The sequence below is a fragment of the Salvelinus namaycush genome, chromosome 12 (assembly GCF_016432855.1).
Source record: "Salvelinus namaycush isolate Seneca chromosome 12, SaNama_1.0, whole genome shotgun sequence".
NCBI lineage: Eukaryota > Metazoa > Chordata > Actinopteri > Salmoniformes > Salmonidae > Salvelinus > Salvelinus namaycush.
The window spans coordinates 29,017,902-29,044,009 of record NC_052318.1 but is presented as its reverse complement, the minus strand read 5'-3'; the positions used below and the strand labels follow the sequence as shown (position 1 = coordinate 29,044,009).

The 26,108-nt window shown below is 45.1% G+C and overlaps 1 protein-coding gene across 1 annotated transcript in view; it reads right to left on the bottom strand.

Moving 5' to 3' along the window:
* LOC120057069 (autism susceptibility gene 2 protein-like) overlaps positions 1-26,108 on the bottom strand; it is a 744,428-nt gene that overhangs the window by 609,246 nt on the left and 109,074 nt on the right. The window contains exon 2 of the mRNA XM_039005460.1: positions 5,729-6,007. Coding sequence (XP_038861388.1) covers positions 5,729-6,007 — 279 coding nt within the window. The remainder of the gene's footprint in view (positions 1-5,728; positions 6,008-26,108) is intronic.

Here is a 26,108-nt window from a genome sequence, read left to right as displayed (position 1 = left end):
AATTGTTCAGCAGTTTTTAATGGCTTGGGGGTAGAAACTGTTGAGGAGCCTTTTGGTCCTGGACTTGGCGCTCCGGTACCGCTTGCCGTGCGGTAGCAGAGAAAACAGTCTATAACTTGGATGACTGGAGTCTCTGACAATTTTATGGGCTTTCCTCTGACACCGCCTATTATATAGGTCCTGGATGCCAGGAAGCTTGGCCCCAGTGATGTACTGGGCCGTTCGCACTACCCTCAGTAGCGCCTTACGGTCAGATGCAGAGCAGTTGCCATACCAGGCGGTGATGCAACTGGTCAGGATGCTCTCGATCCGGTCAGGATGCTCTTGACCTTTTGAGGATCTGGGGACCCATGCCAAATCTTTTCAGTCTCCTGAGGGGGAAAAGGTTTTGTCGTGCCCTCTTCACAACTGTCTTGGTATGTTTGGACCATGATAGTTCGTTGGTGACGTGGACAACAAGGAACTTGAAACTCTCGACCCGCTCCTCTACAGCCCCGTCGATGTTAATGGGCGCCTGGTTCAGCCTGCTTTTCCTGTAGTCCACTATCAGCTCCTTTGTCTTGCTCACATTGAGGGAGAGGTTGTTGCATGATACTTTGGTTGGATAAGTTTCCACTCCCCTTGTAATAGCAATCCTAAATTAGCTCAGGTGTAACCAATCACCTTCAAAATCACACACGGATTACAAGATAAATTCAGGAGTTCCTGTAGGTTTGGTAAGAAGAATGCCCCTCTCCCCACAGGTGTGATTATAATCTCTGAGGGTTTAGAGCTTGAGGTAGTCACCTCATACAAGTACTTGGGAGTATGGCTAGACGGTACACTGTCCTTCTCTCAGCACATATCAAAGCTGCAGGCTAAAGTTAAATCTAGATTTGGTTTCCTCTATCGTAATCGCTCCTCTTTCACCCCAGCTGCCAAACTAACCCTGATTCAGATGACCATCCTACCCATGCTAGACTACGGAGACATAATTTATAGATTGGCAGGTAAGGGTGCTCTCGAGCGGCTAGATGTTCTTTACCATTCGGCCATCAGATTTGCCACCAATGCTCCTTATAGGACACATCACTGCACTCTATACTCCTCTGCAAACTGGTCATCTCTGTACACCCGTCACAAGACCCACTGGTTGATGCTTATTTATAAAACCCTCTTAGGCCTCACTCCCCTCTATCTAAGATATCTACTGCAGCCCTCATCCTCCACATACAACACCCATTCTGCCAGTCACATTCTGTTAAAGGTACCCAAAGCACACATCCCTGGGTCGCTCGTCTTTTCAGTTCGCTGCAGCTAGCGACTGGAATGAGCTGCAACAAACACTCAAACTGGACAGTTTTATCTCAATCTCTTCATTCAAAGACTCAATCATGGACACTTACTGACAGTTGTGGCTGCATTGTTGTCTCTACCTTCTTGCCCTTTGTGCTGTTGTCTGTGCCCAATAATGTTTGTACCATGTTGTGTTGTTTTTTTACAGTCACAGCTGTAACTGCTGCCAAAGGTGCTTTCACCAAGTATTAACTCAGGGGGGAGATCATCATCATCAACATGTATTTTGACCTTGTCTTTAGCAGGAGGATTGACTAGACTAGAGGGCATCCTTTCCATGGATGATGACAATGCCAACACCCTTTGCCCTTCACCCCTGACTGAAGCAGCTGTACTGTGGTGCCAGCCAACTGTGTGTGTGTGTGTGTGTGTGTGTGTGTGTGTGTGTGTGTGTGTGTGTGTGTGTGTGTGTGTGTGTGTGTGTGTGTGTGTGTGTGTGTGTGTGTGTGTGTGTGTGTGTGTGTGTGTGTGGGTGTGTGTGTGTGTGTGTGGGTGCGTGCGCCCATGTCTCCTATAAGCCCCATGCTCTAATGGCAGCTGCTGTCCCCCTAATCAGGGCTGCTCCCAGTGCCATGGGCAGGGAGGGCAGAGGAGAGTCCTTCAGTCCTGTCCCTAAACACCACTTTGTGCTCCTCTCACTTGTGACAGAGTTTGTTGTCATAGCTCCCCTGACTAACACACACACTCAGAGCCAATATCACCCATCTGCCAAGTAGACTAAGCACAAACAAATACACACACATGCGCGTGCACACACAAATGCATGCGCGTGCACACACACACGCCCTCGAACAAGTCACCTCTTCTCCCATGCAACTGACACACATCTACCAAATAAAACAGTGTCTGTGACAGGTAGACTTTTGACAGAATTGACACACAGACAGCACAATGGACCACAATGGACCACTGTATGCCAACTTTACGGCCCCTAAACTGTTACTTGATCAAACTTTAGGTGTGTATGTAATCACTTCCCTGTGTAGTTTCTCTATGAGTTCAGTAAAGCCAGGGGAGGTAGAGCTCACATGATTAACAGCCTGCTGAAGCATGACCTCTCTCCTGCTGGGATGACACTAATGACAACCTTTGCTCTCCTCCCATCACACAGGGCAGTGTGTGTGTGTGTGTGTGTGTGTGTGTGTGTGTGTGTGTGTGTGTGTGTGTGTGTGTGTGTGTGTGTGTGTGTGTGTGCGTGCGTGCGTGCGTGCGTGCGTGCGTGCGTGCGTGCGTGCGTGCGTGCGTGCGTGCGTGCGTGCGTGCGTGCGTGCGTGCGTGCGTGCGTGCGTGCGTGCGTGCGTGCGTGCGTGCGTGCGTGCGTGCGTGCGTGCGTGCGTGCGTGCGTGCGTGCGTGCGTGCGTGCGTGCGCAATAGAGCACCAGTCGTCTGGTTGGGAGGAGGGGGATTAAGACAGTTCAGAGGAGGGGGTGAAGTCAGTTCAGAGGAGGGTGTTAAAGAAGGGGATTAAAGTCAGTTCAGAGGGGGGGGGTTAAAGTCAGTTTAGAGGAGGGGGTGAAATCAGTTCAGAGGAGGGGATTAAAGTCAGTTCAGAGGGGGTTAAAGGAGGGGGTTAAAGTCAGTTCAGAGGAGGGGGGTTAAGTCAGTTCAGAGGAGGGGGGTTAAGTCAGTTCAGAGGAGGAGGTAAAGTCAGTTCAGAGGAGGGGGTAAAGTCAGTTCAGAGGAGGGGGTAAAGTCAGTTCAGAGGAAGGGGGTTAAGTCAGTTCAGAGGAGGGGGATTAAGTCAGTTCAGAGGAAGGGGGTTAAGTTAGTTCAGAGGAGGGGGGTTACATTTGTTCAGAGGAGGGGGGTTGAGGTCAGTTGAGGGGGGGTAAAGTCAGCTCAGAGGAGGGGGTAAAGTCAGTTCAGAGGAGGGGGTAAAGTCAGTTCAGAGGAGGGGGTAAAGTCAGTTCAGAGGAGGGGGTTAAGTTAGTTCAGAGGAGGGGGTTAAGTTAGTTCAGAGGAGGTCGGTTGAGGTCAGTTGAGAGGAGGGGTTAAAGTCAGTTCAGAGGAGGGAGGTGAATTCAGTTCAGAGGAGAGGGATGAAGTCAGTTCAGAGGAGGGGGTTAAAGTCAGTTCAGAGGAGGGGGGTTAAGTCAGTTCAGAGGAGGGGGTAAAGTCAGTTCAGAGGAGAGGGATGAAGTCAGTTCAGAGGAGGGGGGTTAAGTCAGTTCAGAGGAGGGAGGTAAAGTCAGTTCAGAGGAGGGGGGTTAAGTCAGTTCAGAGGAGGGAGGTAAAGTCAGTTCAGAGGAGGGGGGGTTAAGTCAGTTCAGAGGAGGGGGATAAAGTCAGTTCAGAGGAGGGGGGGTTAAGTCAGTTCAGAGGAGGGGGTAAAGTCAGTTCAGAGGAGGGTGGTGAAGTTAGTTCAGAGGAGGTCGGTTGAGGTCAGTTGAGAGGAGGGGGGTTGAGGTCAGTTCAGAGGAGGGGGTTGAAGTCAGTTCGGAGGAGGGGAGTAAAGGCAGTTCGGAGGAGGGGGATAAAGTCAGTTTGGAGGATGGGAGAAAGCCAGTTCAGAGGAGGGGGGTGAAGTCAGTTAGGAGGGGGGGGGGGGGGGGTTACAGTCAGTTCAGAGGAGGGGGTTACAGTCAGTTCAGAGGAGGGGGGTAAAGTTAGTTCAGAGGAGGGGGGTAAAGTCAATTCAGAGGAGGGGAGTAAAGTCAGTTTAAAGGAGGGGGGTTGAAGTCAGTTTAGAGGAGGGGCGTTGAAGTCAGTTGAGAGGAGGGGGGTTGAGGTCAGTTGAGAGGAGGGGGGTAAAGTCAGTTTAGAGGAGGGGGTTATAGTCAGTTCAGAGGAGGGGGGTAAAGTCAGTTCAGAGGAGGGGGATTGAAGTCAGTTCAGAGGAGGGGTTAAAGTCAGATCGGAGGGGGTAAAGTCAGTTCGGAGGAGGGGTTAAAGTCAGATCGGAGGAGGGGGTTGAAGTCAGTTCAGAGGAGGGGGTTGGGGTTGAAGTCAGTTCAGAGGAGGGGGTTAAAGTCAGAACAAAGGAGGGGGTTGAAGTCAGTTCGGAGGAGGGGTTGAAGTCAGTTCGGAGGAGGGGGTTAAAGTCAGTTCGGAGGAGGGGGTAAAGGCAGTTCGGAGGAGGGGGTAAAGGCAGTTCAGAGGAGGGGGTTAAAGTTAGTTTGGAGGATGGGAGAAAGCCAGATCTTAGGATGGGAGAAAGTCAGTTCAGAGGAGGGGGGTGAAGTCAGTTCAAAGGAGGGGGTTACAGTCAGTTCAGAGGAGGGGGTTAAAGGAGGGGGTTAAAGTCAGTTCAGAGGAGGGGGGTTAAGACAGTTCGGATGAGGGGCATTAAGTCAGTTTGGAAGAGGAAAGTAAAGTCAGTTTGGAGGAGGGGGGTTAAGACAGTTCAGAGAAGGGGGGTAAAGTCAGTTCAGAGGAGGGTGGTGAAGTCAGTTCAGAGGAGGGTGGTGAAGTTAGTTCAGAGGAGGGTGGTTGAGGGGGTAAAGTCAGTTCAGAGGAGGGTGGTGAAGTTAGTTCAGAGGAGGGTGGTGAAGTTAGTTCAGAGGAGGGTGGTTGAGGGGGTAAAGTCAGTTCAGAGGAGGGTGGTGAAGTTAGTTCAGAGGAGGGTGGTGAAGTTAGTTCAGAGGAGGGTGGTTGAGGGGGTAAAGTCAGTTCAGAGGAGGGTGGTGAAGTCAGTTCAGAGGAGGGTGGTGAAGTTAGTTCAGAGGAGGGTGGTTGAGGGGGTAAAGTCAGTTCAGTGTTCCTCTATAACAATAAGGCAATTTGGTCCTCACAAATCTCTAGCCTAATACAACGTAATTGCATATATTGAAAAAGGAACATCTGTCTACAGACCTCATTGTCACATGAATGAACTCATATCTGGGATGAGATCAGAAACCAAGCCAAGCAGCCCCTGTAATGGTAAGACACAATTAGAGAATCCATTCAGTTGGAATGGAATTCCTAATTCAGTTGGAATGGAATGTAACAATGTATAATCTTTTTTCAAACCTGCTATCAAGAGGTGTTTACAGCCTGCAACAGATTCTGCAGTACTGTAGCGTATTATCCTCTATCTGTTTGAAATCAGGGCAATCTAGATGTAAATCACTCTCCAATCAAAAACCCCATCATTCAATCCCTTCTTCATCCTTATCAAATACATAGCATGACTGATAATTCCACCGGCTCTTATGACCAAAGTGAAAGACAGAAGACTGAACACACACTCAAACAGTTCCTCTTCTACATTCAAGATGATAAAACTAAACAGGTGTTTCCATCTACCATTGCAGTGTGCAGACAAAACCCAATATGCCAACCTGCTAGCCTGGTCTCAACTCCGCAATACCAGATCTGGGACCAGGCTACTAAAAATGCTGCTTGAGGAGAGATGGAACTGAGTGGAGAGGAGATAGTGTAGTGTGTAACAAGTAATAAACAGTGTACTGACTGGCCTGTGTTTCTTCTGCAGGCTGTTCTTGTTCTTCTTCTTGCCGTTGGTCTGAGGAGCCAGGCGTGGGTTGTTGTTCTCCTGGTCAGAATGCTGGTGATGGTTGCTATGGTTGTTGTGGTGGTTGTTAAGGTGGTTGTTGTGGGCTTTGCGGGAGTCCAGGCTGAATCCGTCAGGGACCCTGGGGGGCTTCTTCTTGTGCAGGCGGGGGCCCGCCTGGTTCTCCTCATGGTTCTCCTGGTTCTCCCTGCACTCCTGGGGCTTCATTGACAGGTCCTTCTGGAGAGGAACAGGGGAGAGGTCAATTTTAGAATAAGGCTGTAACGTAACAAAATGTAGAAAACGTAAAGGGGTCTGAATTCTTTCCGAAGGCACTGTATATTCTGTAAAGAAAGAGGAGAGAAGAGGGGAGGTAAACACTCCGTTACACTGAAACAAAGTAGTTCAGGGTCAAGTCTTTGAAGCGACAGAGAGCGGAGAATAGACCGATAGCTAGGTCTTTTTTTGACAATTTGAAAAATACAACTCCAGCCACAAAAGTACAGTGCAGGAGAGAAGGGGAGAGATGACAACTATACTGAAACAAATAAAGTATTTATTATTATCTTGTCGCTGGAGCGTACCAAAAGCAATTACATTCATTTAAATACATAATCCTGACATAATAAGCCTCCTACACCTGATAAAAAGAGCTCATTACGATGATCATGAAAGCTAGGCTTAAAAATAGATAACAAATTCACATTTACAAATGCCAGTTAGGAAGTAGCTATTGTATCTGTGTTTTCCAGTGAGCCGTACTAAGAGAGACTGTTCTTCTCCCCTACAGAGGCCCAACGTGGGTCGTTAAGCACTAACGACGCATTACACTTAAACATATTGTCACAGGAGAGTCTCATAGGCTAAGGATAGGAGAGCACCACGCTGCCTGTCTGTGATTAACCACATATCTATTACAGCACGGCTGAGGATTAGGACACTCACACACACAGCAAATTGGCCAGTGTTACCTAGTGTTTATTTTTCAGTGTAACATTTCTAGTGCTGATTTAGGAGCAAAATTACATCTGTAAGTATTAAATTAACACTCATTGGTGTAAAATAACCCCAATGCTGGTGTTAATAATCAGGGTTGAACCAAAACCACGCCCATCATTATCATATTTCCCAGCATGCTCTATTGCAGGTTGATTTTTAGAATTGTTTGTTTCAATATCTATGTTTTTACATTGATTGATTAATTAATCTTATACTACTCAAATATAAATAACATAACATTTTCTAAACTAATCCAATCTGTTACTTGGACTTATTGCACCCGTTACTGAAATAGTTATTCCAGTCTCATATCTTAGGCTTCCCAACCCTGGTGGTCATTCTGAATTCAGGTTGTGGGTGAATAAATTCCAAATGTTAGATATCCCCACTCTGGCTGGATTCCATTAGGAATTACACATCACTTTGCAAGCCAGTATAATGTGAGTTGCAGGCCTAATGTGGCCTGTAAACCATGAGTTTTAGGCCTCTGTATTAAGGTAAAACTAGGCCCTCAAAATAAGGCCTTATGAAAGATTGTATTGTCTTAAAGAATTTAATTTGAATGAAAAACATATTCACTTAGGATCTTACTTGGTGAAGGCCACAGGACTGGAAATGAATGAATGCAACAACCATGTCTCTGTCACTAACAAATACAGTCATTGAAGTTCACCCTGTCAACACTCCCACACCCCCTGGTAAAACAGTGGGCACTTACACCTACACTATACTACACTCCAATAACCAAACAAACCAATAACCAATACACCAGCCCTCACATCTCCTGTATTGTGTGCTATTTTCCAACCTGATGGGGTTATACAGTTCAGAGGAGGAGGGGTTAAGTCAGTTCAGAGGAGGGGGGGGTAAGTCAGTTCAGAGGAGGGGGGGGTAAGTCAGTTCAGAGGAGGGGGGGGTAAGTCAGTTCAGAGGAGGGGGGGGTAAGTCAGTTCAGAGGAGGGGGGGTTAAGTCAGTTCAGAAGAGGAGGTAAAGTCAGTTCAGAGGAGGGGGGGGTAAGTCAGTTCAGAGGAGGGGGGGGTAAGTCAGTTCAGAAGAGGAGGTAAAGTCAGTTCAGAGGAGGGGGGGTTAAGTCAGTTCAGAGGAGGGGGGGGTAAGTCAGTTCAGAGGAGGGGGGGGTAAGTCAGTTCAGAAGAGGAGGTAAAGTCAGTTCAGAGGAGGGGGGGGTAAGTCAGTTCAGAGGAGGGGGGGGTAAGTCAGTTCAGAGGAGGGGGGGTTAAGTCAGTTCAGAGGAGGAGGTAAAGTCAGTTCAGAGGAGGAGGTAAAGTCAGTTCAGAGGAGGGGGTTAAGTCAGTTCAGAGGAGGAGGTAAAGTCAGCTCAGAGGAGGGGGTAAAGTCAGCTCAGAGGAGGGGGTAAAGTCAGTTCAGAGGAGGAGGTAAAGTCAGTTCAGAGGAGGGGGTAAAGTCAGTTCAGAGGAGGAGGTAAAGTCAGTTCAGAGGAGGGGGTAAAGTCAGTTCAGAGGAGGAGGTAAAGTCAGTTCAGAGGAGGGGGTAAAGTCAGTTCAGAGGAGGGGGTAAAGTCAGTTCAGAGGAGGAGGTAAAGTCAGTTCAGAGGAGGAGGTAAAGTCAGTTCAGAGGAGGGGGTAAAGTCAGTTCAGAGGAGGGGGTAAAGTCAGTTCAGAGGAGGGGGTAAAGTCAGTTCAGAGGAGGGGGTAAAGTCAGTTCAGAGGAGGGGGTAAAGTCAGTTCAGAGGAGGGGGTAAAGTCAGTTCAGAGGAGGGGGTAAAGTCAGTTCAGAGGAGGAGGTAAAGTCAGTTCAGAGGAGGAGGTAAAGTCAGTTCAGAGGAGGGGGTAAAGTCAGTTCAGAGGAGGGGGTAAAGTCAGTTCAGAGGAGGGGGTAAAGTCAGTTCAGAGGAGGGGGTAAAGTCAGTTCAGAGGAGGGGGTAAAGTCAGTTCAGAGGAGGGGGTAAAGTCAGTTCAGAGGAGGGGGTAAAGTCAGTTCAGAGGAGGGGGTAAAGTCAGTTCAGAGGAGGGGGTAAAGTCAGTTCAGAGGAGGGGGTAAAGTCAGTTCAGAGGAGGGGGTAAAGTCAGTTCAGAGGAGGGGGTAAAGTCAGTTCAGAGGAGGGGGTTAAGTCAGTTCAGAGGAGGGGGTAAAGTCAGTTCAGAGGAGGGGGTAAAGTCAGTTCAGAGGAGGAGGTAAAGTCAGTTCAGAGGAGGGGGTAAAGTCAGTTCAGAGGAGGGGGTAAAGTCAGTTCAGAGGAGGGTGGTGAAGTTAGTTCAGAGGAGGGTGGTGAAGTTAGTTCAGAGGAGGGGGTAAAGTCAGTTCAGAGGAGGGTGGTGAAGTCAGTTCAGAGGAGGGTGGTGAAGTTAGTTCAGAGGAGGGTGGTTGAGGGGGTAAAGTCAGTTCAGAGGAGGGTGGTGAAGTCAGTTCAGAGGAGGGTGGTGAAGTTAGTTCAGAGGAGGGTGGTGAAGTTAGTTCAGAGGAGGGGGTAAAGTCAGTTCAGAGGAGGAGGTAAAGTCAGTTCAGAGGAGGAGGTAAAGTCAGTTCAGAGGAGGGTGGTGAAGTTAGTTCAGAGGAGGGTGGTTGAGGGGGTAAAGTCAGTTCAGTGTTCCTCTATAACAATAAGGCAATTTGGTCCTCACAAATCTCTAGCCTAATACAACGTAATTGCATATATTGAAAAAGGAACATCTGTCTACAGACCTTAATGTAACATGAATTAACTCATATCTGGGATGAGATCAGAAACGAAGCCAACCAGTCCCTCTAACGATAAAACACAGTTAGAGAATCCATTTGAGTTTCTCCTAATTCAGTTGGAAAGGAATGTAAAATCGTATTTTCCAACGAGATGGGGTTATACAGTTTGACTGGGGGATCAATATAACAACTAATCTGCCACAAAGAGGCTGTGTAGTGTACTGTTCTGGAGCCATCCAAGCTAAACTTATGGAACAAATCAATTATATTATCTGTAAGGGGACTCATTTTGTTCCAGGCTTGTAGTAGCAGCAGGAGGAGCCACTCGTAATACGGTCCAATAAGGAGTGTGGGGCAGCTATGATGACACTTCAGTGTGGCGATCCAGTCGCAGAGCCAACAGACAGACATTATAAACTGTCAACTCAAGTGACAGAGTTCCAGAATGGGTAGGTTGATAAGGATAATGGGTTTGGTGGGAGTGTTGGCTCTGATTCACTGAACCATTACCTTTACAACAAAGCCTAATTTTCCTCACAGAAAAACAAACAAATGCTGCATGCATCAACGAATCGTGTTTTCCTTTGTCTTCCACTCTCATCCAACACAAATAACGCAACAAGACATGCATTGTCATTGTTAGTGTGATGTGTGGTTCTAAGCCTCCCGTGTGGCGCAGCGGTCCAAGGCACTCCATCGCAGTGCTAGAGGCATCACTACAGACCCGGTGTCATGCACGCCCTGACCTTAGAGAGCCTTTTTATGTCTCTATTTGGTTTGGTCAGGGTGTGATTTGGGGTGGGCATTCTATGTTTTGTTTTCTATGATTTTGTGTTTCTATGTTTTGGCCGGTTATGGTTCTCAATTCAGGAACAGCTGTCTATCGTTGGCTCTGATTGGGAACCATACTTAGGTAGCCCTTTTTCCCTCCTTTCGTTGTGGGTAGTTAACTTTGTTTGTTGCACTAATGCCCTGTAAGCTTCACGATTGTTTTTCGTTTGTTGTTTTGTTGGCGACATTTTGAAATAAAAAGGAAAATGTAGGCTCACCACGCTGCACCTTGGTCTTCTTCCAGCAACGGCCGTGACACCCGGGTTTGATCCAAGGCTGGGTCGCAGCCGGCCGCGACCGGGATGTCCCATGAGGCGGCACACAATTGGCCCAGCGTAGTCCGGGTTAGGGGAGGGTTTGGCCGGCCGGGATCTCCTTGTCACTTCGTGCTCTAGCGACTACTTGTGCCAGACGGGCGCAGTGCACGCTGACTTTGGTCGCCAGCTGTACGGTGTTTCCTCCGACACATTGGTGCGGCTGGCTTCCGGGTTAAGCGAGCAGTGTATCAAGAAGCAGTGCGGCTTGACCGGGTTGTGTTTTGGAGAACGCATGGCTCTCAACCTTCGCCTCTCCCGAGTCCGTACCGAAGTTGCAGCGATGGAAAAAGACTAACTACTAATTGGATATCACAAAATTGGGGATAAAAAGGGTTAAAAATGACAAAAACATGAAGTAAAATAGGGAATTCGCTGTAAGGGAAACAGTGCCACTGTCCGCTCCACAACCGTTGTTATTATTTTGTTGATGAAGCGGAGGTGAGGAGCACTGCCCAATGCAGGATATATTCTGCTGTTCTCTCATGCATGCAATGGCAGAGGGGGAAAAGCTGTGTTTGGTGTCTGCGGTAACTTCTTTGTTGTTGTGATATCTTAAACGAACGTGGCAGTTTCACCATTAAGGACTCCAGCTTTAACAATGGCAAGACAAATTCCAGGATCCAGGTTTAAGAACATATCATATGATGTCTAAAATACAGCACAGATCAGTTTTCATGCTCAATGGACTTCACAACGTGTTTCACTCCTGCGAAGGGCTAAGACACATGTGAAATAGAAAAGACTATACATTGCCAGTTGAGGATTGGAAATGTTTGGGAGAAAAATGAAAAGCAAATGGTTACCTAGCCTAATGCTTGAGTCTGGGGTAAAACAGTATTAGAAGGGAAAACACTTCTTCCACAAACTAGCTGTTAACTTCAAACAAATTCTGTTGAACAAGTCTCCCAGTATAAAATTGTGAATGTGCATTTGTAATGCTTTTTCCTCCTGCTGTAAAATAGGACCATTGCTGATAGTAAAGATGGAATTATAAACTTCCAGTCACCTTTAAACTTGTGTTAACTTCAGTATCTCCATATAAATCACACATTTTGCCCTGACCCTCTCTCCACTCCTCAACTTAAAAACATATCTCTCTCTTTGGAACAAAACCAAGCACGTGTTTGATTATATCTGTTCTGTTCTTCTGACTGCGACTCCCCTTGGAAAACCATCAAACAGAATCAGAGGTTTCAGAAGGCTCAACTTGACAGAACACAATGAAGTAGTTAAACCCGCCAGGCAGAAAAGGCAGTTTGTCTGGGGCCAAGCAATAGTATAAGTGTGCTGCGTGTTCATTAGTGAGTGTGTGTGAGTGTGTGTGTGATCACCCAGACACAGTGGAGGCCTGCTTAACTAATCAAGCTCCACTCAGATCTGTGTTGGGAGCAGGTCCAGATATCATTGCACCATACACCAACCCACAACGCTAAACATAGAGAAGCTGTCCAGATATCACTGAATCATACAGCATCCTCCACGCTAAACACAGAGAAGCTGTCCAGATATCACTGAATCATACAGCATCCACCACGTGAAACACAGAGAAGCTGTCCAGATATCACTGAACCATACAGCATCCAACACGTGAAACACAGAGAAGCTGTCCAGATATCACTGAATCATACAGCATCCTCCACGCTAAACACAGAGAAGCTGTCCAGATATCACTGAACCATACAGCATCCTCCACGCTAAACACAGAGAAGCTGTCCAGATATCACTAAACCATACAGCATCCACAACGCTAAACACAGAGAAGCTGTCCAGATATCACTGAATCATACAGCATCCACCACGTGAAACACAGAGAAGCTGTCCAGATATCACTGAACCATACAGCATCCACCGCGTGAAACACAGAGAAGCTGTCCAGATATCACTGAACCATACAGCATCCACGACGTGAAACACAGAGAAGCTGTCCAGATATCACTGAATCATACAGCATCCTCCACGCTAAACACAGAGAAGCTGTCCAGATAACACTGAATCATACAGCATCCATGCTAAACACAGAGAAGCTGTCCAGATAACACTGAATCATACAGCATCCTTCACGCTAAACACAGAGAAGCTGTCCAGATATCACTGAACCATACAGCATCCATGCTAAACACAGAGAAGCTGTCCAGATATCACTGAACCATACAGCATCCTCCACGCTAAACACAGAGAAGCTGTCCAGATATCACTGAACCATACAGCATCCACCACGCTAAACACAGAGAAGCTGTCCAGATAACACTGAACCATACAGCATCCTCCACGCTAAACACAGAGAAGCTGTCCAGATAGCACTGAACCATACAGCATCCACCACGTGAAACACAGAGAAGCTGTCCAGATATCACTGAATCATACAGCATCCACCACGTGAAACACAGAGAAGCTGTCCAGATATCACTGAACCATACAGTATCCACCACGTGAAACACAGAGAAGCTGTCCAGATATCACTGAATCATACAGTATCCTCCACGCTAAACACAGAGAAGCTGTCCAGATATCACTGAACCATACAGCATCCATGCTAAACACAGAGAAGCTGTCCAGATATCACGGAATCATACAGTATCCACCACGTGAAACACAGAGAAGCTGTCCAGATATCACTGAACCATACAGCATCCACCACGTGAAACACAGAGAAGCTGTCCAGATATCACTGAACCATACAGCATCCTCCACGCTAAACACAGAGAAGCTGTCCAGATATCACTGAACCATACAGCATCCACCACACTAAACACTGAGAAGCTGTCCAGATATCACTGAACCATACAGCATCCACAACGCTAAACACAGAGAAGCTGTCCAGATATCACTGAACCATACAGCATCCTCCACACTAAACACTGAGAAGCTGTCCAGATATCACTGAACCATACAGCATCCACAACGCTAAACACAGAGAAGCTGTCCAGATATCACTGAACCATACAGCATCCACCACACTAAACACTGAGAAGCTGTCCAGATAACACTGAACCATACAGCATCCTCCACGCTAAACACAGAGAAGCTGTCCAGATATCACTGAACCATACAGCATCCACCACACTAAACACTGAGAAGCTGTCCAGATATCACTGAACCATACAGCATCCACAACGCTAAACACAGAGAAGCTGTCCAGATATCACTGAACCATACAGCATCCTCCACACTAAACACAGAGAAGCTGTCCAGATATCACTGAACCATACAGCATCCTCCACGCTAAACACAGAGAAGCTGTCCAGATATCACTGAACCATACAGCATCCACCACACTAAACACTGAGAAGCTGTCCAGATATCACTGAACCATACAGCATCCATGCTAAACACAGAGAAGCTGTCCAGATATCACTGAACCATACAGCATCCACCACACTAAACACTGAGAAGCTGTCCAGATAACACTGAACCATACAGTATCCACCACGTGAAACACAGAGAAGCTGTCCAGATATCACTGAACCATACAGCATCCTCCACGCTAAACACAGAGAAGCTGTCCAGATAACACTGAACCATACAGCATCCATGCTAAACACAGAGAAGCTGTCCAGATAACACTGAATCATACAGCATCCTCCATGCTAAACACAGAGAAGCTGTCCAGATATCACTGAATCATACAGTTTAGCATCGCTAAACAACAGTGAGTGTGAGTGATCCTAGAAATAGAATGAATTCATATTGGAAAATGATGCAGCACATGACAAAAGCAGAAGATGACTACTGTATAAGAATATATGTTAATTCGGCAAAAGCAGAAGATGACTACTGTATAAGAATTTATGTTAATTAGGCTTAAAAAGTTGAATCCCTTATGAGCAATGGTACTTGCAATGCATTATTCTTTTGAGTTCAATTAATTTGGATTGTTCAACATATTGTTATTCACCCTTCATGGAAAGGCCTTGACTAAATCAGCAGACGTGTCTATAATAACAGTACTATGAATAAAAGTCAACCAAATACACCAGCTATTTCACCTCACAGTATCCATCTCTCTGTTGCCAAGAGAGTGAGAGAGGGTAAAGCAACTTTCCATCCCAGCCGTGGTGAATCAGGAGGAGAAGAAGATAGTAAGTGGACACTTCATGGCTATGCTCTGCCTTTACCAGCTGCATGACTCAAATACACTGAACAAAAATATAAACACAACATGTAAAGTGTTGGTCCCATGTTTCATGAGCAGAAATAAAAATTCCCAGAAATGTTCCATACGCACAAAAAGCTTATTTCTCAGAAATGTTATACACAAATTAGTTTACATCCCTGTTAGTAAACATAATCCATCCACCTGACAGGTGTGGCATACTAAGAAGCTTATTAAACAGCATGATTACTACACAGGTGCACCTTGTGCTGGGGACAATAAAATGCCACTAAAAATATGCAGCTTTGCCACACAACACAATTCTACAGATGTCTCAAGTTTTGAGGAAGCGTGCAATTGGCATGCTGACTACAGAATGTCCACCAGAGCTGTTGCCAGAGAATTGAATGTTAATTTCTCTACCATAAGCCGCCTCCAACGTCATTTTAGAGAATTTGGCAGTACGTCCAACCGGCCTCAAAACTGTAGACCACATGTAACCACTCCATCCCAGGACCTCCACATCCGGCTTCTTCACCTGCAGGATCGTCTGAGACTAGCCACCTAGACAGCTGATGAAACTGGGTTTGCCAAACCGGAGAATTTCTGCACAAACTGTCAGAAACCATCTCAGGGAAGCTCATCTGCGTCCTCGTCGTCCTCACCAGGGTCTTGACCTGACTGCAGTTCGGCGTCGTAACCGACTTCAGTGGGCAAATGTTCACCTTCGATGGCCACTGGCACGCTGGAAAAGTGTGCTCTTCACGGATTAATCCCTGTTTCAACTGTACTGGGCAGATGGCCGATAGCATGTATGGCATTGTGTGGTTGAGCGGTTTGTGAACAGAGGCCCCATGGTGGCGATCCTGAGGCCCATTGTCATGCTATTCATCCACCGCCATCACCTCATGTTTCAGCATGATAATGCACAGCCACAAGTCGCAAAGATCTGTACAGAATTCCCGGAAGCTGAAAATGTCCCAGTTCTTCCATGGCCTGCATACTCATCAGACATGTCACCCATTAAGCCTGTTTGGGATGCTCTGGATCGACCTGTCACGGACAGCGTGTTCCAGTTCCCGCCAATATCCATCAACTTCACACAGTCATTGAAGAGGAGTGGGACAACATTCCACAGTCCACAACCAACAGCCTGATCAACTCTATGCGAAGGAGATGTGTTGTGCTGCATGAAGCAAATGGTGGTCACACGAGAAACTGACTGGTTTTCTGATCCAATCCCCTGCCTTTTTTTTAGGTATCTGTAACAGTCTTGTGAAATCCATAGTTTAGGGCCTTATTAATTTATTTCATTTGACTGATTTCCTGTTATGAACTGTAACTCAGTAAAATCTTTGAAATTGTTGCATGTTGCGTTTATATTTTAGTTCAGTGTGTATTTACCAGTCAAGGCTGCTAGAAGACATTGAAAGCTGCTCTTCTATGGCCTATGTTACGCAAGGAATTCAATGGCCTAAAGTAAGCAATACTACAACTGCTGTTCAACAATGTGTCTGGAGGCAAGCAGACCAACAGCTCTGCTCTGTCTAATGTATGAGTGGTATAGCAGCGAGGGCATCACAGAGGCAGAAATAAAAGGGGGTGATCATTTCTACAAAGAACACATCATTGGCAGTTTGAAAAGGTTAGGAGAATGCTGAATAACCATGGCTCATGATTCATACCCAGGGACACGAGACAAACTGCAATGAAGCTGCCACTCACAGATGTATGTGGATAGAGAGAGGGAGAGAGCGAGATCAGAGAAGATCAACCTCGACCAGCTCTAAGTATCTCATAATGTTCTAATAGCTTTGGAACCATTCTGTCGCTCAGGGCTCTAGGGTAGAAAGAACCGCTGGCAATTCCACTGTCTCACATTCAAATCAAATCAGGGCGGTGCAGTTGCCGTACCAGGCTGTGATACAGCCCGACAGGATGCTCTCGATTGTGCATCTGTAAAAGTTTGTCAGGGTTTTGGGTGACAAGCCAAATTTCTTCAGCCTCCTGAGGTTGAAGAGGCGCTGTTGCGCCTTCTTCACCACACTGCCTGTGTGAGTGGACCATTTCAGTTTGTCTGTGATGTGTATGCCATTGTAAAGTTCTCTCTGGTATCAGCAGTGGCTCAAAACAAACCCCCTCTTCCTCTCTGCTAGCGAATGCTTTCAAGTGCAGATAAGACAACGTCTCGAGTGTATACAAAGGTAAGGGTGTCTGAAGCCTCTACAGGCGAGGTGAGCAGTGAATTACTCCCCAACAGACAACACCATCTACAATATGTTTATCCACACGCCTTTGTCTCTGTCTCCTGTGTTGATATGATAGCACATCCAGACCAATATTGGGCCTAGCAGCAGACTTCAAAAAATCCATAGCCAGCACACACACATAGATACTGTAAATACACACCCGCACAGGGGCACGGACACACGCACCAAACGCACACCAGTCTGGACAATCTGCTGGCACGTGCCTCATACAACAGAGACAAACACTTTTTTCTCTCTCTCCCTCTCTCTCAGTTCAGACAAACAGCACAACAAAAATGTTAAATAAACTTGACAATAGGATATCTGCTGATCTGATTTCCTGATTGTGTTGGTTGTTCAACAGCAGCAGACCCTTGGTGAGTTCATTTCACACACAGGACCCTAACAGGCTGGGGGCTGGAGATGGGGAGCCTCGATCTGAAAGAAGAACAGAAGAAGAAGAGATTCCATTTGTATCTCTCTTCTTGTATTATTCCTTCACTCTGCTTGGTCCCGAGAGCAGCACAACCAGTCCCCCTCTCTAAAAGGAGAGCAGCGCAGCGCTGTGTCATGGCTGTCTCTGCTCAACAGATCATATCAAAGACAAGAATCAAAACGCCTGCTGTCTGCTGCATCAGAGACTCAGGGAGAGGCTCATCATAACATGCACTGCTTAGCAATATGATGACGCCCTCTGGCAACATAATGTAACAGACAAGGATGATGTCTAACTGGAACAATTCCCATTAAGCTATAAAACTACCTTTCTAGCTCAATGCAAAACCAACAGATCCAGATCTATGTGTATAACGTATCAGGTTAGGCATTAGAACTACAGTATAGTACAGTAACCACACACAGTGCAGAGAAACATTACCAAGCCCTGACAGCACAGCACCCTAATGAGAAGCAAACATATTGAGCATCAGTCATACAAGCACACAACATTTACCCTCATTAAATAAACATGAGGAGTGGAGCACTGTGTGTGTGTGTGTGTCACATTGAACAGATAGAGCCTATCAGGCTGGTTATTCTGATGGTAATGATCATGTACTAGCCTTCTAAAAGGCAATGCGGTGGTATTCATTAAGAAGGCTGCATTTACACAAGCAGCCCAATTCTGATCTTTTTTTCCCACTAATTGGTCTTCTGACCAATCAAATCAGATATTTTTCAGAGCTCATTGGTCAAAAGATCAATTACTGAAAAAAAGATCTGAATTGGGCTGCCTGTGTGAACAGCTCATGTAGCGTAGATTGTAAAGATCATAAATAGTAAATAGTCGGAAAGACAATAATCTTGTACTGAAATCTATCAAATCGTGGCAGACATAGTAGAGTGGATTTTCTCTTTGAAGCCCTAACCCTCTTCAGATTAACTAATTCCTCCTTATTTGATGACAGATGTGAAAGGAAATGAAGCGTTTGCTTTGAACAGGCAGAGAGAAAGAGATTGGACATTCATACATATCTATTCAATGCAGTGGATCACATTATTACTCATTTGGACCTATTCATTTACTACTATTAGATGATCATTTAGGGGTGGAAACTATGCAAAACAAACAAACCCTTGGCAAGAACACATAATAAGACGTACGCTATAACTGTAGGCTATAACTGTAGGCTATAACTGTAGGCTATAACTGTAGGCTATAACTGCAGGCTATAACTGTAGGCTATAACTGTAGGCTATAACTGCAGGCTATAACTGTAGGCTATAACTGCAGGCTATAACTGCAGGCTATAACTGTAGGCTATAACTGCAGGCTATAACTGCAGGCTATAACTGTAGGCTATAACTGGCAGCAGCATAATCAGATATTATACATATTTTAGACATTCACTGCCTTACATGATATAGTCATTTAGCCGAGCAGACCATTAACATATTGCTGTATCTCAAAACATTCCAAATGCACAAAGAAAGAGACCAGGAGGGAGGAGGAGGAGGATTATTGGGATAATGTCAATACAGATAATGAATAATGGGGACAGAGAAGAGAGAGAGAGTACTCAGATGAGGTGAGGTTTCAGAGTAAAGCTGAGTTTCTCTCTTTCTGCTCTTTCCTCTCCTTCTCTTCTCTCTCAACCATCTCCTCCATTATTCAGACCACTATAGGGAGATACTAGGGAGAAGGGAGTAATCCTGTATACGTACTGTATAGGTCACTGCTGTTCTGTACTGTAACTGTTAACATTCATTTCTGTGCTCAATAACTCACACACTCCTCTTCTCAGGATATAAGTGTGTATCATTTAGTGCTCTAAAACATACGTTGTTTGCGCACTGCGGTGATGCCGGGACAACAATGGTAGTACAACAACAGCTCTCTCCTGGGATCTCGAGAGGTAATGCTTGATTTAACAAGACCTTTTTTTTGTGATTCACAGCAGAAAATGCTCCCTGTGAGAGGACAGAGGGAGTAGAGGGAGGAATAGTGAATAGCAGTGGGCGATGTTGAAAGCTGAGTTTTTAGCGCTGATGACAGCTGAGTTTCTCTCTCCTCTCCTGAAAAACCAAACTGTTGTCTGTCAGGCTAGGGAAGCAGCAGATTACAGTGACAAACTGTTGTCTGTCAGGCTAGGGAAGCAGCAGATTACAGTGACAAACTGTTGTCTGTCAGGCTAGGGAAGCAGCAGATTACAGTGACAAACTGTTGTCTGTCAGGCTAGGGAAGCAGCAGATTAAAGTGACAAACTGTTGTCTGTCAGGCTAGGGAAGCAGCAGATTACAGTGACAAACTGTTGTCTGTCAGGCTAGGGAAGCAGCAGATTACAGTGACAAACTGTTGTCTGTCAGGCTAGGGAAGCAGCAGATTACAGTGACAAACTGTTGTCTGTCAGGCTAGGGAAGCAGCAGATTACAGTGACAAACTGTTGTCTGTCAGGCTAGGGAAGCAGCAGATTACAGTGACAAACTGACACGCTGCCTTTGATTTGCACATGCACAGTTTGGTGCGAGACGACCGTTAGACGCGATGATGTGTTTCTATGCATGAGCTTAGCTGGCCAACATCGCCATGACATCGCCTACAAACGTTATCGGGGATTTCTATTGGAGAAGCAGTCTGACAATGTCCATACTGTACTGTCTTAGCTAGAATCAAGCTTATTTGTCTTGAGATAAACTGACTAGCCAGGGAATGCAGGCTAGATACTTTGTTCGCACCTGGAAGTGTATGGGGGAGAAAACTTGGGAAACCTTTCAACGTGAGATGTAGGCCTGGAAATAGGTGGGTGCTTACAATAACTAAGTACATGGTTGAACTCAGTGTGTCCTCCATAATACCCATCCCTCATTCCCTCTAGTGACGTGATGTTTCTAATGGGATAGCATGGCTTCAGCGAAACAGGCAAGGTTGCTTAGCAACTGGGTACAGCAAGCACATCATTAGACTGCACTAATGCTCACTCAAACCTCTATAACCTGTCTCACTCAAACCTCTATAACCTGTCTCACTCAAACCTCCATAACCTGTCTCACTCAAACCTCCATAACCTGTCTCACTCAAACCTCTATAACATGTCTCACTCAACCCTCCCTAACCTGTCTCACTCATCTCTCCATAACCTGTCTCACTCAAACCTGTCTCACTCAAACCTCTATAACCTGTCTCACTCAAACCTCTATAACCTGTCTCACTCAAACCTCTATAACCTGTCTCACTCAACCCTCCATAACCTGCCTATCTCAAACCTCCATAACCTGTCTCACTCAAACCTCTATAACATGTCTCACTCAACCCTCCCTAACCTGTCTCACTCATCTCTCCATAACCTGTCTCACTCAACCCTTCATAACCTGTCTCACTCATCTCTCCATAACCTGTCTCACTCAAACCTGTCTCACTCAAACCTCTATAACCTGTCTCACTCAAACCTCTATAACCTGTCTCACTCAAACCTCTATAACCTGTCTCACTCAACCCTCCCTAACCTGTCTCACTCATCTCTCTATAACCTGTCTCACTCAACCCTCCATAACCTGACTATCTTAAACCTCCAAAACCTGTCTCACTCAACCCTCCATAACCTGCCTATCTCAACCCTCCATAACCTGTCTCACTCAAACCTCGATAACCTGTCTCACTCAAACCTCTATAACCTGTCTCACTCAAACCTCTATAACATGTCTCACTCAACCCTCCCTAACCTGTCTCACTCATCTCTCCATAACCTGTCTCACGCAACCCTTCCTAACCTGTCTCACTCATCTCTCCATAACCTGTCTCACTCAAACCTGTCTCACTCAAACCTCTATAACCTGTCTCACTCAAACCTCTATAACCTGTCTCACTCAACCCTCCCTAACCTGTCTCACTCATCTCTCTATAACCTGTCTCACTCAACCCTCCATAACCTGACTATCTCAAAACCTCCAAAACCTGTCTCCCTCAACCCTCCATAACCTGTCTCACTCAATTATCTATAACCTGCCTCACTCAAACCTCCATAACCTGTCTCACTCAAACCTCTATAACCTGTATCACTCAAACCTCTATAACCTGTCTCACTCAAACCTCTATAACCTGTCTCACTCAAACCTCCCTAACCTGTCTCACTCATCTCTCCATAACCTGTCTCACACGATCCTCTATAACCTGTCTCACTCAAACCTCCATAACCTGTCTCACTCAACCCTCCATAACCTGTCTCACTCAACCCTCCATAACCTGTCTCACTCAACCCTCCATAACCTGTCTCACTCAACCCTCCATAACCTGTCTCACTCAACCCTCCATAACCTGTCTCACTCAACCCTCCATAACCTGTCTCACTCAATCCTCTATAACCTGTCTCACTCAATCCTCCATAACCTGTCTCACTCAAACCTCCATAACCTGTCTCACTCAAACCTCCATAACCTGTCTCACTCAAACCTCTATAACCTGTCTCACTCAAACTTCCATAACCTGTCTCACTCAAACTTCCATAACCTGTCTCACTCAAACCTCTATAACCTGTCTCACTCAAACCTCTATAACCTGTCTCACTCAAACCTCTATAACCCACCTCACTCAAACCTCCATAACCTGTCTCACTCAAACCTCTATAACCTGTCTCACTCAAACCTCTATAACATGTCTCACTCAACCCTCCCTAACCTGTCTCACTCATCTCTCCATAACCTGTCTCACTCAAACCTCCATAACCTGTCTCACTCAAACCTCTATAACCTTTCTCACTCAAATCTCTATAACCTGTCTCACTCAAACCTCTATAACCTGCATCACTCAATCCTATATAACCTGTCTCACTCAAACCTTCATAACCTGTCTCACTCAAACCTTCATAATGTGTCACTCAATCATCCATAACCAATATCACTCAATCTTCCATAACCTGTCTCACTCAATCATCTATAACCTGTCTCACTCAAACCTCCATAACCTGTCTCACTCAATCTTCTATAACCTGTCTCATTCAATTTTCCATAACCTGTCTGAGTACTTTCTGCTCTCTCGATCCATCAATACATGACAAATCTGAACATTTTGTTTAAGAGAAACTAAACTTAGCTTTCTTAATACAGCACAGTGCAAACCAACTCTGACATAATTATGCCGTATCAACCATTTAAATCTGGTTAGACAAAGGAATCAAGTCTAAATCAAATCTCTTTGATTACAATGATAAAAGAGGAACTGTAGGGACATGTGCTGCTGCATTCTCCCAAGTCATGACAAAACACTGAAATTGAAGTTGGTAAATAACCCCAAAAATAAAATAATAATAAAGTTCACACCAATGACAAGAACAACATTCATTTCAAACATTCACAATACTCAGCTGGATACAAAAAATCAACTAATCAACACTATTCTTTGAGGTTAAGTGCACTTACAATAAGCTACAATATCACAATCAGTGCACTAAGGACAGGGCATTATAACATACCCAATAATGAGTTAATGTCATTGCACAAACATGTGTTCGGTTAATGTTCAGTTAAATCAATAGGTTAGCGCATGCTGTTCTCTGTGAGAGGAGGCGAGACAAGATCTATTTCCTCCTCCTAATGTAAAACTCTATAAGCTTCATTCCTGCTCTCCAGCGACCTGCCACCTGCACTATTTATAGGTTGTACACATTAAAGCTAACAGTGGAACGTGAACTCACAGGCCTCAGTCCAGGCATGGCCCTGCCATGCTTAATAGAGACAGAGTGAAAGCCAGGCAGGAGCGGGCTCCAGGGCAGTAGTAATGGGCATTCTGGCTCTTTTCAGTGAGCCGGCTCTTTTGGCTCCCAAACGGCTCTTTAAAAAAGATATGTTTTGTATTTTTACAAGTCGAACAGTTTGCGATAGTTTGAATAGGATTGGTGTTAAAACAATTCTTATTAAATGAAATCATACTCTACCTTAACCACAATGTATTTAAAAATGCATTGGTTTGTTATGAAATAGAATGCTATTAAACATTTGCATTTAAAGTATAACTTTTTAATGTATATAAACAAAATGCATATAAATCTAATCATTCAAAACGAATACAATCTGAACAGCATAATAATAGAATATTGCACCGTATCAAAGAAAAATAAATAACAATGTGCAACACTGCAGCATCCCACTTAAAACATTAAACTGGTCCCTCTTTTCTCTCTCTTCTTTATTGCCATGTTATAACCAGCAGCACACAGCAATGCTGCCCATATTTTGCTTTTATGAGAGATTTGCATTCAGAAATGCAAGCTGCCTCACTTGAGGGGCTGATGCGGTTTCTACTCTCAGTACAGACATAGACTTTGGCATAAACTGGTCCATAGAAGACTGCGTTGCTGTGGGTCGCGGAGTAGGCCTACTTGACTGAGTGTATACGGCTCCACCACTATCACTAGCAGGCCCGCTAGCTTCTCGAAGCTCCGCTACAGATAGCTTCACAGTTGGGTGCACAGTTCGCATATGCCGGTGTAGGTTGTGCGTAGAACCGGCTTTATATGAGATTTTGTTTTGGCAAATTCTACACTGTGCTCTAACATTGTCTACATTATTAAAATGCATCCAAATGCTACTGTGCTTCCGACTCATTTTCCAGCTGTTGTTTTCACAGCTGTCCTTCCTCTCTCTCCTCGGCTGCTAAGTGTGTGACTGAGTGAGTTGGCTCGACCCCCCCTTACGCATCTGTGGTTCATTGGTTGACACTGCATGTCTGATTGACAGGAACAACAGGTTTGGCTGTTAGTCTGAGCAGACAGTCAGAACGAATGTGTGCGCTTGAGCATTTAGGCCTATATTATTTTATTTCTTTTTTCGGTCTTTGAATTAGTTAATTCCATTCATTTAAATCTTTTGATTATTCATATCTTAATTAAAAATATATTTTTATGAATAGATTCGGCTCTTCTGATATGTGAGCCGGCTCCCAACGTTCACCTACAACAGCCGGCTCTTAGAGCCGACTCATTCGCGAACGACCCATCACTACAGGGCAGTGCTGTGCTGCTGCTGAAGGAAAAAGGAAATACTGAGACATGCTGGAAATGTGCAAAAATATAATTCCTTAGCTAGATACAATTGAGAGAGAGAGCGCTGTCGTGCTTGTGTGAGCCCAAGACGTGATGGATCAAAAGTACAAAGAGGTGACGTGTCTCGCAATAACTTGGGATTTTCCCCTCAGAAAGCTGTCGATGGACATGGATTTTCATCTCATGTCCAGTAGAAGACAGTGGGCCACATCAGGGTGATGTACAATGAATATGCCTCTAGAAATAGCCTACTTATGTTTCTGTAGGCTTATGTTGCATTAGGGTTATCTGGAAATAAATGTTAGGAGGCTCGTTAAGCCACCAAACATGTTTGCTATGCAAATGAATTATGATTTTTAAATATCAAACAGAACTGATTAAATCAGTTGAGTAAAACAGTTCCCTTTCTGGAATGACACATATTAACTTTCCATTTTCCAATGAGTCATTCATTAGATAGGAGTGTGGTGGGGAGCGTCAATTCTTGTTTTATGTCTCCGCTGGTTTCCCCACTAACAGATCAGACCATGTGATTTATGACCAGTGACAGGTGTTTGTCCAACAGTGTCACTGATAGAGCACCGCTTATGGCTACTGATGGGATATTTTACGCTCTGTAACCAGGTTTCCATCCAACGTTTTTATGCCAGTAAAGGACATGTTGGATAAAACTCTCCATGACAGGCCTGATGGAAACAGCAAATTTGTCAGCACGCTTTCCAATTGTCGACAACACAAAATACGCTAGATAAGGTGGAATCTTTTTGTGTCAGTAAAATTAACTATGTGACAAATGGCAGTGGAAATGCCTTTATGCGCAAATATTGATATAATATCCATGATATCAAAGTAAACATGGAGTCACACGATGTTGTGTGGTCCTCCCACTACAACTCGGGAAAGCAGGCAGTTTACTACAGATGAAACAAGTTATGATGAACTTCACAGGATGATGAAAGTGCACGGTGATGAGCTTGATGCTCCTTTCCAATAAATATTGAGGGGTTTATTCTGGTGATACGATGATCTCGCTCTTTTGTAGCCTACCTGCACTGTAACTGCAAGCTGTTGGCTAGAGCACAACATACCAAAACCAGTGGGCACATTCACTATATAATGCAACATTTGTTGTGGCAAACCATCAGTATAGTTGAAAATGCGATGGAAACTCATTTAACTTATATTCTTTATTCGGTACATGAGAATTTAACCGCAAAAGTTATTTTTATGTACACTACATCATCACGCACAGCATTTTATCTGCAAAAAGTCAATTTGATGGAAACACATCTCGGATGGGACAATGCGCATATAGTTTTAATGCAGATTTTTGAATACTCTCAGGAAAATCTGTCGCCAATTGGATTGAAACCTAGCTTGTGGTCCTGAGAGCAATAGCAGCCTGGAGAGAGGAATCATTCAACAGGCATTCTAGACTAGAGAAACTCTGTGCGTTAAGTTACTACTTCGTCCTTGGCAATAGTGATTTAGACAAAGCCCTGATGTAGAGAAGGACACAGGTGAGGAAATGATGGTGTAGCTAAACCAGATAGTTTTATAATCATACAAACTACGTTGGTTTCTATAAATTGACCTGAGGTCACAGGCCCTGTCCTTACTATCTAATCTGTGATCTGTGCTTTCCTTTCAGGACATGGTTTTATATAATTTGTTAGTATAATTTTGTGGGCGGTGTGCTTTGCATGGGCTGAAGAGATCAT